Below are 19,278 nucleotides of genomic sequence, written 5' to 3' on the forward strand. Positions count from 1 at the left end.
GTCTTAAACTTCAGCCATTTGTCATCATACAGGTTACGAGTGGATCTGCGTAACGCTAAGGTTACTGCCTTGGCTGCCCTGGCGGAGTATACTCTTTTCTTCAAACATGTTTTGAGACGGTCCACACATGTAGCTGGAACAGTACTGGGTTCCTGTGGACTTGCTTGGTGTGCGGATGTATGAGTAGGTTCGGCCATTCTGGTAACTTGATTGTTGGACTTCCGAGATCTTCTATTAGGTCTAGGAACCATACTCACGATGGCCAATGGGGAGCGACCAAAGTCAGTTGTAGCGCCTGTGTCTGTTGGATCTTCAACAGTACTTTCGGTAGTAATATCGGGGTGAAAAAACCGTAAGCGTTTAGTCCTTCCCATGATATGCTCAGTGCATCTGTTGCCCAGGCTTGAGGATATGGAACTGGTGAGACAAACGTCTGTAGTTGTTTGTTGAACCTCGTGGCAAACAGGTCTATGCATGGGGATCTTATTTCACGTATGATGAGCCGAAATGCTTCTGGATGGAGCATCCATCTGTAGGTGATGGGTGCAGTGGTCGGAGAGAGCGTCTGCAAGCACGTTCTTGGCTCCGGGTATGTGACACTCCTTTATCCAGATGTTTGCTTCCTCCGTGATGTCAAACAACTGGAATGTGAGCTGTAGAAGGCTTGGTGACCTTGTAGATCCTTGCCGATTTATGGAGAATGCTACTGTAGAGTTGTCCGTGTGGACCAACAGCATTCTGTTGATCAGCGAGCTCGACCACAGTTATAAGGCATTGATCACGGCTTTCATCTCCAGCAGATTGATGTGAAGATGCTGCTCTGTTTTGGACCACTTCCCTGATGGAACTTGATTGTTGAGATGTGCACCCCAACCTTGTACCGATGCGTCTACGTAGAGATGTGTGTCAAAGGCCGGCTCTTGTAAATAGGTTCCTCTGCAGACGTTCGACTTGAGGGTCCACCAAAGTAGGTACCTCTTGAGATTGTCTGGCAGCAAGATAGGGTCGACGCTGTCCAGATGTTTTGTCAGGAACCGTTGCAGTGGCCTTAGTTGTAACCTTCCTGTGCGAGTCAAGTCCTGCGCCGAGGTTAGCAGACCGAGTAGACATTGCCATGTTCGTAGTGTTAACGGAGAGATGACTACTGGTGGAATCATGGCTTGTATCTTGACCCAACGATCTTCTGGGACCACAATTCGATTCTATGTTGTGGTAATTCTTATTCCCAGCAATTGAAGATCTCGTTTTGATTCTAACTCCAACTTCATCCTAGTTGCGTGAGCAACTTTATTGTGAAGTTCAGCTGCTGTCTGAGTTGATTGGCACTTTGAAGAACCTGTATGCCGTCGTCCAGATAACCGCAACTGCATAGACCTTGATGCTGCAGATAGGTGCCGATAGGCTTGGTTATTTGTATGAATAACCATAGAGCCGACGATATTCCAAACGGTAGGACGTTCCATTGGAAGTGCTAACCTCTGATTGCAGTGATGATTCATCATTCTTCCCCTTATATACGCAGACGATCTGTGTTGATCAGCATACATCGAAGCGTTGTCTATTTATAGCAAGGCTGGCTCCAGTATCGCAGGGGACAGGTACTCATACCGACTTTTATCAGCGACAACTTCAAAGATAAACCTCGTTTATCCTGCTGTCAAGGCTAGACATCTATTAGATTCCCATGATGATAACAGGCCGTAGTTGTATACTGTTTCCAAGGCGGCCGATGAAGTATTCCCCCGTACAACGGGTTTGTTTACATGTCAGTAAACTTGCTGGCGCCTGCTCTGTCAGTAGGAGGCGTTGTCTGATGTGGACCAATCAGCTTCCAAGCATGACATCACTGGTGTTGTAGCAAGTTGGCCTCCATAAAATCTGGTGCAATAGTTTGTAAAAGAGCGCGATAGTTCTACGCCGCTCATATAAACCTCTTTAATAAGGGTTCCTCCAAGTATACAATCTTGTTCAGTGATATTAATCACGTATTTCCATTGTGGATAATATAAGCCAGCATGACGAAGGAAGCTGTCGAGACGTATGTCTGTATGGATCTTGAAGAATACCGATGTTGAATCTAGTTGATAGGATATAAAATCCTAACCCCCACGCTGAGTGGCGAGTGTTAATAATATCATCTGCACGTCCGTTCAAGGATTCCTGAAGGCGTTGTTAACCTTAAGCCCTTTACGAAGGTCGCCTTGAGGTTCTCCAGTGCTTGAGATATCGGCTTCATAGGTGATATCATATTGGAGTCAAAGTCATCAGCGTATATGCAGTACGTCTCTTTTGGGTTGAAATGAGATGTCTGCGTTGCTGTTATCTGCCTGTAGATCTGAGAGTTCTCGAACCTTGTAGATGTCTGCAGCTTTCTCAAAAGCTGTGTGTCAGAAAGTAATGAATTATGTAATTTTCTGACTAAAATTGATATTTTATACTTATCCTGACTCATGCTTAATTGCTTGTCTTCTTCTTCTTGTGAACTATAGTGGAACACTTGAATCCCCTTTTGAAGCTCCCTTCAAAAAAGTGGACGTAAATCACTCACCCCAGTTGCCTCCCCTGAAACCATCTTTTGGCGAGAAAAGGTCACATGATCCGCCATGCTTGTTCACTCTCTCCGTTATTTCGAGCCCTGACACTTGGACTTGCAGGGAAATCCAGAGTGCCATGAGGGGAGGTTGGGAGGGCTAACCTCATGAGTCAGGATAAGTATAAAATATCAATTTTAGTCAGAAAATTACATATTTTTCCTTATCCTGACTCATGCTTAATTGCTTGTAGAATCCGACGAAAACGGTGGTGGGTCAAGCCACTCTGGATTCTCTGCTGATTTACGTCCTTATACCCCCTTGGGAACTTCTAATGGCATTTGTCCTTTCTTCCAGCTTCCTCTGATGAATGTGGGGGACCACAGCTTGTCAGATTTATCCTGGAAATCTTCTCCTGACATTTTGTGTGGATTTTATACGACTCCATCTCTTGATGCATGCATCAAGTGGAGAAGTGACTTCGTGTACAAGTAAGTCCTTACAAGTACCGGGTCTATCACTCATGCTAGCCTGTCCTAGACATGCGCATGGACTCTAAAACCGTACTCTGTTGAGTGTTGGCTTTTACAAGTCACTTGACAAAAGGTGAGATTTATCTCAGCGCCTTTGAGGTACCGTCAATTGTTGTGCTACAACAAGCTGCCCAAACTGGTGTATGCCGGAGATGTCCTCTGTAGCCATGTCTCTGAGGGAGTGGTTGGCAAACACCGTCTCCGACCTCCAGAAGCAGCCCTCCATTATTATTGATATGGAGCAGTTTCCATGCAGAGCTAGCGTGGATGCCAGTGCTATGACTTCATGAGGATTGGAGGCTCATGGAGGATCAAGTCCTGCTGCTTTATAGGCTCTCAATATGACGGCTCTCATCCATATTGTTATGGTCGAACGTGAGACTTCTGTAGGTGTCTCCGTAGATAGAGGGATGAAAAGGCGCTTGAATTTTCATCTCCTCAATTTAGACCTCTGTAGATATATTTTCAATGCACTGACTGGACATAAGGATTGGTCTTGCGTATCCTGTGGTCCTAATATCGACGAAAGTGCTGGGATATGGAATTGTCTGTCTGGTTGACCGGACAGTTGATTCTTTGCTATAAAATCCCATCTTAGTCCCAGATGCACTGTGTCACGATGCGTGTCAAATCTTGTTCGTTCGAAGTCTAGAGCATGAATTTCTGACATCCTTGCCGCTGTAGCTAAGGCTACGAGGAACAGTGTTTTATGAGTTAATTTCTCATATGATGTCCTTTCTAGTGGTTTGTAATCTTCGCTGGTAAGATGTTGTAGAACCACGTTGAGATCCTAAGCGGGGGCCTTGAATTTTCTTTGTTGGTCTTCCAACTTGAATGAGCGTAGTAGTGCCAGTATCTCTGGTACTTTTGTCAGTTTTATACCCGTCTTCATCGTGATAACTGAGCTCAAGGCCGCTAGGTAAGTAGAGAGTGTAGATCCCTTCAATCGTTTCGTCTGTCTAAGATGACAAAGGTATTCCGCCATGTGTTGCTTCAATTGCAGTGAAGCCTTTATTCCAAGCGTATTTCTCAAAACTTTGCCACTTGTCATCATACAAGTTACGGGTTGATCTGCGTAAGGCTAAAGTTACTGCTTTGGCCGCTCTGGTGGAATATCCTCTTTTCCTCAAGCACGTTGTGATACGCTCTATGCGTGTAGTTGAAACATAGTTGGGTTTCTGTGTGCTTGCTTGGTGTGTGGATGAATCAGTAGATTTGGCCATGCGTGAGATTTGGCCATATATCAACAGAGGTCTAAAGTTGAGACATGTTGTCAACAACGTAAAAAACGGACAAATTTAGAATAAATTTCAAACCATATTGTTGGTAAATCCTTGATCAAGCCCTTATACAGCTAATTTAGTATAAAAGCCTAAAGATTCAAAGGATATATGCCGTATAGGGACACCCAGGCGCTCTCACATCCGTCCACTAGGGCGAAGAAGGAGAAAGTGAACAAGCATGGCCGATCATGTGACCTTTTCGCGCCAAAAGATGGTTTCAGGGGAGGCAACTGGGGTGAGTGATTTTATGTCCACTTTTTTTTAAGGGAGCTTCAAAAGGGGATTCAAGTGTTCTACTATAGTTCGCAAGAAGAAGAAGACAAGCAATTAAGCATGAGTCAGGATAAGGAAAAATATGTTATTTTGAATTTTAATTATGTTAAGGAAATTAAGCCTTTTACGGGGTTTTTGCCAGTTCAACAAGTACATACACCCAGCAGAAGCACCTGATTTCGTTTGCTCTCGAACATGTGTTATGTTTTATGTAACCACGTGCTGTCCGTGGTTTTGACAGTGTGTGAGTGTGCCTTGCCTTGCCTTGCCTTGCAAGTGTTGCGGGAATGCCTGTACTGAAAACGTGAATGCCAGTAACTTACACGAACTACCGGCGACTTCGTCTTCTTTTCATGGTCCCGCGAGGCGGATTGTGTAAGTACTTGCCTAATTATGAACTTTGACGATGATGACTATGATATGCCCGGTGGAACACGGCCACTCTCGCAAGATGGACACCCTGCACGGTTTTAATCCAGGCGCAGACGACCACCTGCCGATTTGTCAGATTATGTTGTTGACATGAATTATGAACTTGATGAAGTAATGACTACTCGTTCAGAAGTAAGTGTAGGAAGTGCACATTCAACTAGTTGGTCTGTTTTGTCCAGACTGAGTGATAGGCAAACTGCCGAACTTGAGAAAGTGAAACTTAAGAAGCAGATGGAGGAAGAAAGAGAGATAGCTGTTCACATTAAGCATATGGAAGATAAAGCATCTGAAACTAGACATGAGAGAGAGAATGGAGAGGACTATCAAGAAAGAGAAAGAATGTAGGATGTTACAGCTACCTAAAGAAAGAAATTTAAGAGAAGCTGAGAACAAGTATATAGCAGCAATGTTAATTTCATCTATGATTGACAGTGGTGATCATGGTGATAGGATGAAAGAGCCAGATGTCAGTGAGACATCCAATCCCAGAGAAGTTAACACTGAGGTAACATACCCCAAGGAAGTTATTGATCAATGTGCACCAATAACCAATAGACATATGAAAAACATGAAATTGAACATTCACATGTAGGCCAAAATCACATCATTAATCCAAGTGTTCACGTATTTAAAGCCAGACAGAATGAGGATTTCCATGTTAATCCATCACCTGCTGATTTACCTCAGCCCAAACTTGCTTCAGGTGCTACCAGTGCTGATTTGCCCATGAATGCAATGCTGATTTCCTCTGTGTATGGAATTCCTAAACCTACTTTACCAGAGTTCAAGAGTGGTAAGGAACGAGACTTTATCTTACTGAAGCTGGCACTTGAGACCTTAGCTGATGTACACCCTCACCTGACTGAATCATACAAGTATCAACTATTATTGGATAAACTTGGGAATAAACCAAGACAACTTGCCGAGGCCTTCATGTTTCACCCTACTCCTTATACAAGAGCTATGCAGGAGTTGCAACGCACATATGGTAGTGCAGGCCAACTGATTCAGAATGAGATAAGTGCCTTGCTTTAACAGTCCACCGATTAAGTTTGGGGATTATGATGCCTTTGAGAATTTTGCCTTGCGTATACAGTCATTAGTAGGGATGTTGAAATCTATGCAGAGCGGTGCAGAACTGTATTGTGCGTCACATGTGTCAACTTGCTGGGAAGGGTTCACGAACACTGTAGAGCTGGTTGTAGTCGCCTGCCGCGTAGACATCACAATTATCTGCGGTTCGAAAACCGGTGGTTGTGAGTAAGATGAATCGTCTACTTCGTCAGTGAGTGTCAGATTGTGAACGAGTGAACTTTGGCAGCAGGCTTCGACGACTTCCAAGGTCTTGTAGAATGTGAAGACCGTGACTATGATGGCTTTTACGTAGACGACTTCGAAGATGATGACGACTTCTACTACTTCGCCAGCTTCTGGAGATTAGACCCCTTCCTAAGAGGAGACTTCGGAGAAGTTGCTGTCTCTGCAAGAACGGCAGAAATGGGAATAACCCCGAAGGAGATTAAAAAAAATTAGCTGACAAGGGAATGCTAACATTCCTGGATGATGGTAGAGGAGACAACTCAAGACCACATGACTGGGAAACGCCCTTGTCAGCGGCAACCCTGCTGCGACGCCTAAGCTTGTCCATAGTCTTGCGTAAACGGGATAACAAAAATATATTAAATGCAAATTCTGAAAAATGTGCACAATATTTACAACGTGAGGCAAGAGAACATGATGTGTTAACACAAGAAGAACACAAAGGGTGTGGACCAGCCTCTGAAATGCATAATCTGCATTGTTTACATGCCACCATGTAAAGACAGTCAATGGAAAAGGAGTGAGAAAATCTAAAAAATTAGCTGTATCGTTATGATAATATAATGTCCTAAAATACAATTCACTGACTTAATTTGAAAATCTGGCCGAAATTATAAAGGATATAAGCCGAATTCATGTCGAAGGTAGAAGATAAAAACTTCCAAACACACGACAGCATGAAAAGTGAGGTGCGAGGTAGATTGCTAGAGTTACCTGTTCTTGGCTGTAGGGGGCCTTGAGGGGCCCTGTAGAAGTGGTCTCACAAGACAAAAACATGTTTTTTGTTTTGTAAATATTTTTATTGCAATATAGTTACAACTGTCGTAGGTTTTAAAATGGACATTTTAATGCTTATATGTACCCCAAGGAGGACTTCTGATGAAAAAGAAACATTGTTACGATAATATAATGTCCTAAAATACAATTCACTACTTTAAAGGAAAATACGAACAAAAACAAAACTTTTGATATATTGTAAAGGATATTCTAAAAGTCACATTCCGTGATTAAAATTGAACAAAAAGTTTGTAAAATAGCAATAAAAACACAAAAATGTAATTTTTAGAGTAAAATTGATATTTTATACTTATCCTGACTCATGCTCTTTTTGCTTGTCTTCTTCTTCTTGCGAACATAGTGGAACACTTGTATCTCCCTAATTGAAGCTCCCTTCAATGTAAAATCACTAATTAGTACTCAGCACGAGTTACCTCCCTTCCACAAGCTCGGGAACGAGGGCGCCACCTCCACCCATGTGCCTCACTCTCTCCTCATATACTGAGCCCAACATTTGAATTTACAGGGAAATCCAAAGTGTTATGTGGGGAGGATGGGAGGGCTTACCTCATGAGTCAGGATAAGTATAAAATATCAATTTTACTCTAAAAATTACATATTTTTCCTTATCCTGACTCATGCTCTTTTTGCTTGTAGCATCCGACGGAAAGGGAGGTGGGAATATATAATACTTTGGATTTTAATAATTAGTGATTTGAACTGTGATGATTGTAATAACCCTATGGGAACTTCATAAAGGTACTGAACTGATGACTTCCTGCTGCTAACTTATCAGCTGCCATATAAAGGTTATTACAATGTACTTATTATGATAAAGTATTTATAACATTAATACAATGCTTAAGACTAATAGACTTAAGCTTGTTAATATGCTAGTATAAACTCCTTAGAGTTTGTTAGCTAAATTACTTTAAAATATAAACATAGTACTAAGCTTAAGATATGATTAAACTTAAGCTAATTATATAATAGCAAAACTCTTTTAGAGTTTGTTAGTTAATGTACTTATATGATATAGACATAGTGCTGAGCTTAAGATATGAATAAGCTTTAGCTACCTATATAATAGCAAAACTCTGTAGAGTTTGTTAGCTAATATATTTTTAAAATATGAGTATAGTACTGTGCTTAAGATATAATTAACTTAAGCTACATATATAATAGCCAAAACTCTGTAGAGTTTATTAGCTTATAGATTTATAATGTAACCATAGTACTAAGCTTAAGATAAGATTAGACTTAAGCTAAATGTATATAGCAAAAAACTCCTTAGAGTTTATTAACTAATATACTTTTATGTTATAACCATAGTACTGAGCTTAAGATATAATTAAACTTAAGCTATATATATAATAGCAAAACTCCGTGAGAGTTTTGTTAGCTAATACATTTTATAATGTAACCATACTGCTTAAGATATGATGAAACTTAAGCTAATTGTATAATAGCAAAAACCCTTTAGAGTTTGTTAGCTAAAATACTTATATGAAATAAACCTAGTATTGAGTTTATGAAGGAAACCTAAAGCTACATATATAATAGCAAACACTCCGTGAGTTTGTTAGCTACTATACTTATATGATATAAACATAGTATTGAGCTTTGAAGGAAACCTTAAGCTACATATATAATAGCAAAAACTCCGTGAGTTTGTTAGCTAATATACTTATATGATATAAACATAGTATTGAGCTTAAGATTTGAAGGAAAACTTAAGCTACATATATAATAGCAAAAAACTCCGTGAGAGTTTGTTAGCTAATACAAGTTATAATGTAACCATAAAGCTTAAATTATGATGAAACTTAAGCCAAATATATAATAGCAAAAGCTCTTTTAGAGTTTTGATAGCTAATATACCTATATGATATAAACATAGTATTGCTTAAGAAGATATGAATAAGCTTAAGTTACATATATAATAGCAAAAAACTCCGTAGAGTTTGTTAGCTAATACATGTTATAATGTAACCATATTGCTTAAGATATGATGAGACTTAAGCCAATTAGCAAAAACTCTTTAGAGTTTGTTAGCTAATATACTGATATGATATAAACCCCAAACTCTGTAGAGTTTGTTAGCTTATATATTTTTACAATCTGAGTATAGTACTATGCTGAAGATATAATTAAGTTAAGGTAAATATATAATAACCAACTCTGTAGAGTTGTTAACTTATATATTGTATGATGTAATAATCATAGTACTGTGATGATAAAAAGAACTTAAGCAAATTATATATAGCATGTAGCTATTTAGTACTGTTATAAGATAAGTAAAAATCTGTAAGATTGACTTATCTTCTCCGAGGAACTGTCAACTGTTGTGCGAGGACCATGGGATCGAATTGGTGGATACCTGAGACGTCCTCGGTGATGATATCTCTCAGATAATGGTTGGCAACCACCATATCGGATCTCCAGAAATTAAACCCTCCATTATTTCAAATAATATTGTGTAGATCAATTGTAGAAGTTAGCGCTCTAATATCATGAGTATTAAAAGCTCATGGAGGGTCGGATTGGGTCCATCCGTCTTGTATGCACGTAGTATGACAGTTCTGATCCAAACGGAGATATAGTACGTGAGATTTCATTCTGCGTAAGTTGATGATAGAGGAAATAATCTGTTGTATTATTCCCTTCTGTTTGTTTCGGTGGAGATAAATTTACAGTGCTCTTGCTGGCCATCGTGATAGAATCATCGTATCAAGGAGTCCAAGTATGTCATCCAGGCGTGTTCATAAACCTCACTTGTGAGGTGTTGGAGCACTATATTCAGATCCCCAAGTTGGAGGGTGAAACTTCCGTTTTAATTCTCCAATCAGAAAGTTTAAGTAGGTTTACTAACCATCTAGTTGTGTTAGTAGCTTGATTATGAAATTCAGCTGTAGTCTGAGACGCTGTGGATTTAGATCCACTTGTATCCCGTCGTCTAGGTTATTCGCTGAGAAGTCCTTGACGATGTAGGTGCACAACCCGGTGTGTCTGTCCTCATTGAACTTTATGTAAAATTGCCTGACTGCCGTGCCCTCGTCCTAACTTGACAGGGGAGGTCTCTAATCTGAAGAAAGCAGCCCAATCATGAAGGTTCAGATTAACTGGACTGTAAGGAGGCTTGCTTTCGTTCACTGATATATAGTTTTCACTTGTAACGTAAGTCTTGAACTGTGAACTAAGATCGACCTCTGCGTAGGTCGTTGTCCAACGCGGTCCAATCAGAACAAGGCATTTTGATTCTGTAGAATACCCGCGCTGTGATGTCACCGGTGTAGCAGGAAAAAACCTTGTATAAAATCTTGCCGTCGTTGATATTAGCATAATCGTCGGTCTTCACCGTAGCTTCCCGAAGTTACCCGAGTGACCACGTGTTTCGAGGGTTAAGGTAAAACGCGCGAAACCTCCGGCGCGAAATACCTCGCTCTGTATATTAATGCTGGGTAGGTTATTTTCCTGGCTGTCGTGAATGTAACTTCAGTTTTGAATATAATTCCGACTTCCTTATATAAAGGTACAATAAACTTGCAAGTTGTCAGCTTGTAGACTGTATACATGAATGTATCGTCATAATTGTAGAATTAAAGCTGAACTTGTACATATTTCTTCTCAGAAACTTTGACGATTATGAGTTATACTCGCTGTAACAAGGCTGCTGTTCAATTTCGATATTGAATTGTCTGCAGATCTGCGTAATGGTCACGCATGTAGATAATCGTATCGTAGTCCGGGATTGCATATTCTAGCAATCTATACGGAAAGGTTGATTTCTGTGAAGATCTATGCAACGTCGTTGATTAATTAATATAGCGACGTTTTGTGTTGTAAATAGCCTGTGCAATTGTCTTCGCGTAGGCTTATAGACGGCATATGGCATACAGTTGATAGACAACTTATGCGATGTCTTGAACGGACTGGACGAAAGTAGCTATATATGACGAAAGTGGCTAATATATGGAGACCTTTGAGGAGAATTCCTCGGTGGACGCCGGAGACTTCGCGAAGCTCTCGAAGTATCCATTCTAGATTTCCTGTGTGAGGTAGACTTGGAGCCACTTAGCCTTCGCGACCTTCGCGAAGGTATCGAGTCAGAGCCCGATCAGTATATATATAATATATGAGCTTGCTTCGCGAATCGACCTCTGTGTTCAACAGGAGTGAGTGAGTGAGTGTTTTGTTTTACGCCGCACTCAGCAATATGTGGGGTCGGTGAAGCGCTACTCCTCCGTGGCGTCCCCTTTGTAACTGGTGAGGCTCTAGCTCCTTCGCGGAGGTGGCCTGGGACTTCCTTAGCTGAAGCGTCTAGAATTCGATCAATATATGAGCGTTAGCTTCATACAGGGTGTGGTTCTTGCTGGTTCTGCATAAGTAGAGCCGAGTAGATCATCCTATCATCTTCAGAAGTCGTGTCACGAAATCTGGTGATAAGAATCTCATTGATCGTTCTAGATCTATTAATGCCAAGAACATACGCCTCTGGCGTTTGAACTGTTATGGCTTTATGGTAGGCTGTGTCCACATACTGTGGCACCGCAGCAATCGAGTCGATCGGAGGTAAGGTGATGGCGCCTGCCCTCGTCTTCCTTTATCAGGTATGTCTGCGCCGAGTTGCCACTCTTGGAAGGTGAAGAGATCTAGGTTGTTTACCATCCAATATCGTTATCTCAGCGCCTCTGAAAATGATGCCTCCATCATTTTCTATCCCAGCATCGCTGATGAGATGTTGCTGCTCTTCTGATGGTGGACTGTGTATTTCTATCTCTATGTCGGGTGACGCTCGGGGAGACCTGACTGTAGACTTGTGTGCAGACTTGTGTGGTGACCTGTGAGACGATCGACGTGGTGATGTACGAAGAGATCGGCGCGGTTAACGGCGCGGAGATCGTGTTGGTGATCTGCGTCTATGGGTTGACCTTCTCGGAGACCTGTGAGGAGAATGTTGATAGCTTCGCGAAGCTCTTGTGTAGTCAGGTGTCCTTCGCCGAAGGCCTTCGCGAAGGCCTTCGCTAAGCTTCCTCTGCGTCCGGTCCTGGGAACGGCGATTTGACCTTCGCCGAAGGCTTCCGTGAGGTCTGATGGTCTGAGTCCGCATCTAAGGATGAAGCCGAGGCAGGTGATGATCTATCCCCTTCGCCGAAGGCCTCGCGAAGGCTGTACATCTGGGTCCTTCGTGGAGGTGGTCTGCGACTTCCTTAAGGCGAAGGTGGCTTCGTCGTGGCTGTTACGCTGATGGGGGTGCCTCTGGGGTGTCGTCTGCGTTGGAACCTTCGCTGGCTCAGGCCTTGGGCTGGCTGCTTCCCAGTCTGTAGTGGCCCTCCATCATGATCATGATTTGCCGCAACAGTTCATCTGGGATGGTCTGCGACGAATTAGTCGGTGCCCTCTCTGCGATGTTAGCGGCGGGGCCCTCAGGGAAGTCGTCTGACGTCAGTGTAGAGACCTCAGGCTGCATGGCGATCTCTGCTGATGTCACTGTAGCTGTCTCCGGTCGCTTCTTGTGGCGTACGTCGGGGATGATGATCGGCTGATCATCGTAGAGGCCCAGTTCAGCGGCTGGAACAATCTCGGTTGAGAAAGTCCTAGTAGACTTCGTTGATTTCCCCTCAGAGGTCGGCGCTGCTGCCCTGGGGGTGCGAAGTCTGCGTTGAGTGTTGGTAGCGACGGGACCCTCAGGAAGATCATAGAATATCAGCGTTGGTACATCAGGCTGCATGTTGATCTGCGCTGACATCACTGTTGTCGACATCGGTCATTCTTTTGATGTACATCAGGTATGATGATCGGCTGATCATCATACAGGCCCAAATCTGCGACGGGAACAATCTCGGCTGAGAAAGTTCAAGTAGACTTCGTTGATTTCCCCTCAGAGGTCGCGTTGAGATGCAGTAGAAACCCTCTAGTCTTCGGCTGCGACGATGGGATGTCTGGGGAAGCAGGACGCTTCTTGGAGGCGGCGGACTACGTCCCACGCCTCTCCACCACTCTAGCGGAACACCAGACGGGAGGGGGGTCTACCAACAGCAGTAGACTGGCGAGGGTTTCAGGTGTATCAGTCATGGCTAGACTCTGCATACGCGACCTATCTGCTGCGCGTCTCAAACGCAAAGTAATTATTTATTAAAGGTAGAAAAGGATAAATTAGTACCGCAACTGCAACGTGAATAAAATGAACATGGCGCAGTACAACTAGGGCATATTAAATGCGGATCAGCAGCAGAATAAAAAACGTAATCTGCAACAGAACAGAATTTTTATCAACGTAATCCACTGAAACAAACACGGCGTCCCGTGAATAAACAGTAGAAACACGACTAAATATCAATATATAATTGTTGAAGGATACTAGCTAAACCTCTATAGATGTCTATACGAGGTAACTAACTAAATATAATCAAAGGATATAGTGTGTCGGGAGACACAGGCGCTCTCACGTCCAGCTCACTGGGCGAAGAAGGAGAGAGTGAGGCACATGGGTGGAGGTGGCGCCCTCGTTCCCGCGCTTGTGGAAGGGAGGTAACTCGTGCTGAGTACTAATTAGTGATTTTACATTGAAGGGAGCTTCAATTAGGGAGATACAAGTGTTCCACTATGTTCGCAAGAAGAAGAAGACAAGCAAAAAGAGCATGAGTCAGGATAAGGAAAAATACATACTCGTATTTCCGCCTCTTACGGAAACACCTGACAGTTAATGAGCAGAGGGGGTATCACGTGACATGACGTCATAAGTGCCTGTTGCTGATGGCTTCCTCTTTGATTTTACCTCACAACTTAACAGTGTCCATGGATTCTGAAGCAGTAAAAGATGTTCCTGATGTAATTTCTGAAATGGAGGTTAGACCGTATCAATACGATCCGATTTTACATCTTGCAAGACAATCTTCCACTGAAGATGAAGAAGAAGAATCAAGCGAAATGGAGGCACCGCTTGAGGTCAAAATAAATTTAAAAATAGATCATGTCATTTAACAAGATTACTATTTGTCAGCAAAATGTCATACAGTTCAAGCCAGCAAACTCACCCCTATAAATATATGACCAGTCACTAAGAATTATTTTTTTTTAAATGTGATTACTGTTCATTTTGTGTCAAATGGGTGACTGTAGGGTGTCTGGGATTTAAAAACAAAATAATTATGCTTCAGACAAGGGAAAATAAAACTAATCTGCTTCAAAAGTTACACTGGAATTATTTTGTTGAAAAAAATTAGGATCCTAGTTCTCATTAATAACGTATCAAGTCTCGATACAAGATCCCAGCCTGGTCGAGCAGAGATAATATTCGCGACGCAGATAAGTTATTCCCCGAAAACTGGTGAATTGTAAAATACTAGTCAGGACAACGTAAGTTTCGCCATTGTTTGGTTATGGAAATAGTTATGGTACTCGGTCATAGCCTTAGAATGACATCTTGTCAGCCAATGAGAATACAGAACAACTTTCACAGCACACACTACTGACAAATAGCGAGTCTGATGCCGACGTGCGTAATTGGACAAAATGGAATACAATGAAAGCAACAAGTACTTTATGATTGGATTGCCGTTGGATTTGGCAATGTTTCGAGTTGACTGCATCATTTAGGGCTCCAAACCGAAAAGAACGTTATAGCGAAACATTTTCAAGCTCATGTGAAATCTCTTACTGATCTTGATAACATGTATCTCATGTGTTACCAGTCGAACTGCCCCAGCTACAAAATGCCCCAGCAAATTTGGTCATTTATTCTAATTTGTTCAAATCTATTTATAATGATTGAATATATGCCGTAAATGCATAGTTTTTGTCAACTTATTATGATATTATGTTCTTCATATAAAAGTTATGAGGAAGTAATATTTCTAAAAAATGTTTCATTAGTAAACTCATAACTATGTATATACTTATTTATGAAGAACATAATATGAAAGTTGACAAAACTATGCATTTATGGCCTATATTTATTCATTTTAAATAAATTGGGGCATTTTGACTACCCCACTGGGGCAATTTGACCAAATTTGCTGGGTCATTTTGTAGCGGGGGCAATTCGACTGGCAATCGGACTTGATTTAATGTATGTTAAAATACCACTAACAGTAAGTTGTTACAGGGAATGATGGAGTATAAATGAATCTCGTGGGTACTTTTTCCTTCTTCAGCCTAGCTTGGGGATTTCCATACCCCATGAGTGCATGTCTCTTTCATATGCGTCCGACTCGGAATGATCGGCGCATTTCTCCTGCCGAAAATCTGTCATTTCACTTGGAAAAAGGAAGAAATGGTGGTTCTTTCCCATGTTCGATGATGCCGTGCATCCCCAGGCAACGCAATACACCATCATTCCATTTAAAAAAGCGACAGAAACAACACGATTTGTACTACTGTAGCTCTTGGTCTTTGGCAATATGGCGGACTCCAGGCACATTTGACGTCACGAGCGGAAAGGTCACGTGGGTTCCAGCGAAATATGCATAATGGCCAAAGCTGAGATTTACAGAAACTGTTTTCGCAATTAAAACATAATTATACATAATTTTTAATTGAAAATTTGGGAATATGTTTCTGATGACTTTCACCCAGCAAATTATTGCAATTCACTTGTATTCTCCTTTAATTTGAAAATCTGGCCAAAATTATAAAGGATAATAAACTGTAAAGGAGGCAATGAAGGAGAGAGTGACAAGAGCATGCCAGTGTTCAGGTCACAAGGGACACTTTGGCGGGAAAGGGGAGGCAACCTGCAGGTGAGTGATTTTACGTTTGCTTCACAGAACAAAGGGATTCAAGTTTCCACGTAACCGTTGAAAGGGAAAGGGAGATAAGCATATAGCATGAGTCAGGATAAGGAAAAATATGTGTTTAGAGACTTGACAACGTCAAACATGATATACACGTCAATGATGTCACACTTTCACCTATTACAAATCAAAGAGTCATTGAGGACTGCAGTGAAATACCTCCCAGCACTTTGAAACAAATGACGATGCTATTGTCAGATGTTCCTGTACACAGGATAATTCACTTACATATACAAATAATGCTGCTGCAAGTTGCAGCTGTGATGCCTCACTTACTCTCATCACGTGGGAATTATTGGATGTGTGAACAATTCATACCGTAACTTGTGAATGTTCTGCGCTGATTTTCAAACTGAAAGTCGCTGACATGAGCAGGTTCTGTGTAACCTGACAGCATGTTCCGATTGGATTGAAACTGTCGTGTCTTAAATGGGTGAGTAGGGCCAACCTAAAACAACAAAGGATCCTGAAACTGATGTTGCAAGTAGAACATTTTCATTGTAGATATATATCAAGCATACACAGTAAGAGCCAATAACATAATCTTTGTAAACAATTTGTCTAATTCAGTGTCATCTATGTTACTGTTTGACAGACATAAAGATGCATGAGCTCTAAAATGGGAAAACCATATCATATTAGAACAATAACAACATTACCTGGGGTGCATACATGTCTTCATATTTGAGGTTGTGCTTGACTTCCTTTACATCAATATCCAGTAGCCTGCTGTTTCCGTCATACTTGTAACAGAGAGAGAGAAGGAAGCTAGTGGCATGCTCAAGTTATGGACCAAGGCAACGCAATGATTGTTTCAGAATTTGTAATTAAGAACACAATTCTTGGACTCTTGTTTAATTCTTGTTGAGGACTTAATTTAAAAAGGATTGTTAAGAGTCAAATACTAAAGTAACACATCTCAAAGAGGTTTCTTAATTATTAAAATGTTCATATATATTAATTTCCTGAATAGCGAAACTTGAAAGACAAGTTTACCGATTTCCTTTAACCAATACAGGAATTATTCATGAAAAGAGGTACGAAAAATACGAGTGACCCATACCCTACTCACATCTAACCTTAAGGTGAAACAAAACTCCAACTTTCAAAGCATCAAAATATGTATCGGTTGATTCCCTGAGGAATACAAATTTGCTAATTACGGACTACATGTATAAATCTGACAGGTTTTACATGTATTTAACACTATTCTCTGTGCATTTCGCAAACTGACACATATCAGAGGATCAAAAAGCTGAGAAGCTTGTTTATCATAACAAAGGATATAATAATAATAATATAATAATAAATGTGAACTTATAATGCGCCTTTTCCATGCACAAGGCCCATGCTCAAAGCGCTAACAAAGTGGGTGGATAATATACATATACACAACGAGGGACTAGTAGCTAGTCATCATGCAGTGAAAACAGATGAGTCTTGAGAAGTCGTTTGAAGGAATTAAAGTCAACTGCTGATTTAATGGTGATAGGGAGAGAGTTCCAGAGTAGAGGGGCAGAGCAGGCAAAGGATTTCCTTCCAAAAGTTTGCAGTTTGAACCGAGGCACAGAGAGTAGGTTCAGATTCTGAGAACGGAGCTGTCTTTCTGGAGTGTATGGGGTAAGAAGTTCTTTCAAGTATTCTGGGCCTATGCCATTGAGGCATTTGTAGACAAAACACAATATTTTAAAGTCAATTCTTGATTTAACAGGCAGCCAGTGGAGGTTTTTCATGACAGGTGTTATGTGTGAGCGCTTTGAAGTTCTGCTTATGATTCGGAAGGCTGTATTTTGGACATTTTGCAATTTTGCAATTTTGCAATTTTGATATACAATAAAGAGGTACAGTAAAACTGACATCTATTTTTGTTGTTGACTAATGCATACAAGACATAATTTGTGAAGTTATTGGTGAACATCAGTTTTATGCACAGTAAAATAGTACACAAAATTCCTTTAGAGAGCACATTTTTCACAAATCTACCTGTGATTCAGTCAAAAGATTTCCAATAATATAACTTTAAAGAACTTTGATGCAATGATCGATTAAAAGTGTTATTTTAACAGAAATAATAGATACCACAATCAAGTTTAGCTGCAGCTTTTACCAAACATATTTAATTAAATAACAGTAATTTGGAATAGCTGATTGATATTGCCAAAACATTGGACTGTATGGAAGAGTTTGATTAGTTACCACGCGTTCAGCAAATGAATGAATACAAAATGCAAATATTGTAATTACATTCAAAGAAGGTAAAAGTATCCACACATTGGAACAATATCCCATAGATATCACACTGTACAGAGAAACATGTTTGATGTCATATGTCTTTGTAATATTATAATGTTTGAAAGTATCTAAAGCAGTTTTAGATATCATAACCTGTGTTTGTCTCATAACTGATTGTTTCAGCTGTTTGACATCAGTGTCATGTCTCATTGGTCAGCTGAGATAGCACACGTGAAATCTGTGTTCATGATAACAGTGGTTCTTAAAAACATTCAATTTAGTTACCGGTAGACAACAATGAAAATCAATCAACATATTGTTGGCTAATCCGTTCAACAAGTATGTTGCCCTTACATGGGTGCCTAAATTAATATGGGTGTATTCCTGCCTGCTTTCGAAAATCAAAACCTATAAACACTTTTGACAAATCCACTGTGCAAGATGACAATCATTCATATATTAGCGTTTCATTGGTTAATCCTTTGATTGCAGCTTTTTTGCTTTACTAACTCACCTGGTTATTTCTCACTTGCTGTGCAGCAAACACGCATTACATAACATGTAGTACATTCACAACATCAAACCTTTTTACAACCCAATCTTAGAATAAATAATTACACATGAGAAATGACAAATGCGAACCACTGATTGCTATATATCCTAGACACCTTCAGAGGCAAGGATTTTACTGAGTCAAGGTAATCCGAGTGCTGTTACCACCAATTATACTTGAAATAAAGGCATTAACAAAGCATCAAATGAATGACGACAAATGCACATGAATAGGGCTTATATGATAAAACATGGTTTGGTTTGGTTTGGTTTGGATGTTGTTTAATGCCGCACTCAACAATATTCCAGCTATATGGTGGCGGTCTGTAAATAATCGAGTCTGGAGCAGACAATACAATAATCAACAGCAATGAGCATCAATGTACGTTATTGATGACATGCGTCAACGAAGTCATTGAGCCTGACCATCCAAACCAGTTAGTTGCCTCTTACAACAAGCTTGGGTTACTGAAGACCAAATTCTAACCTGGATCTTCACATGGATGACAAGAAGGGAGTAGTAATTGTAGTATTGTATGCAGTTTGCCTA

At 40.8% G+C, this 19,278-nt stretch overlaps 1 protein-coding gene across 1 annotated transcript in view; it reads right to left on the reverse strand.

Annotated features, from left to right (window-relative positions):
- LOC124288865 (pre-mRNA-processing factor 17-like) overlaps positions 1-19,278 on the reverse strand; it is a 44,092-nt gene that overhangs the window by 23,485 nt on the left and 1,329 nt on the right. Inside the window, exons 2-3 of the mRNA XM_046725433.1 lie at positions 16,604-16,687; positions 16,263-16,392 (exon numbers count right to left, since the gene is read on the reverse strand). Of these exons, the coding sequence (XP_046581389.1) occupies positions 16,263-16,392; positions 16,604-16,687 (214 nt within the window). The remainder of the gene's footprint in view (positions 1-16,262; positions 16,393-16,603; positions 16,688-19,278) is intronic.

Source organism: Haliotis rubra, unplaced genomic scaffold (genome assembly GCF_003918875.1).
Source record: "Haliotis rubra isolate DU_JTF1 unplaced genomic scaffold, ASM391887v1 Scf427, whole genome shotgun sequence".
Taxonomy (NCBI): domain Eukaryota; kingdom Metazoa; phylum Mollusca; class Gastropoda; order Lepetellida; family Haliotidae; genus Haliotis; species Haliotis rubra.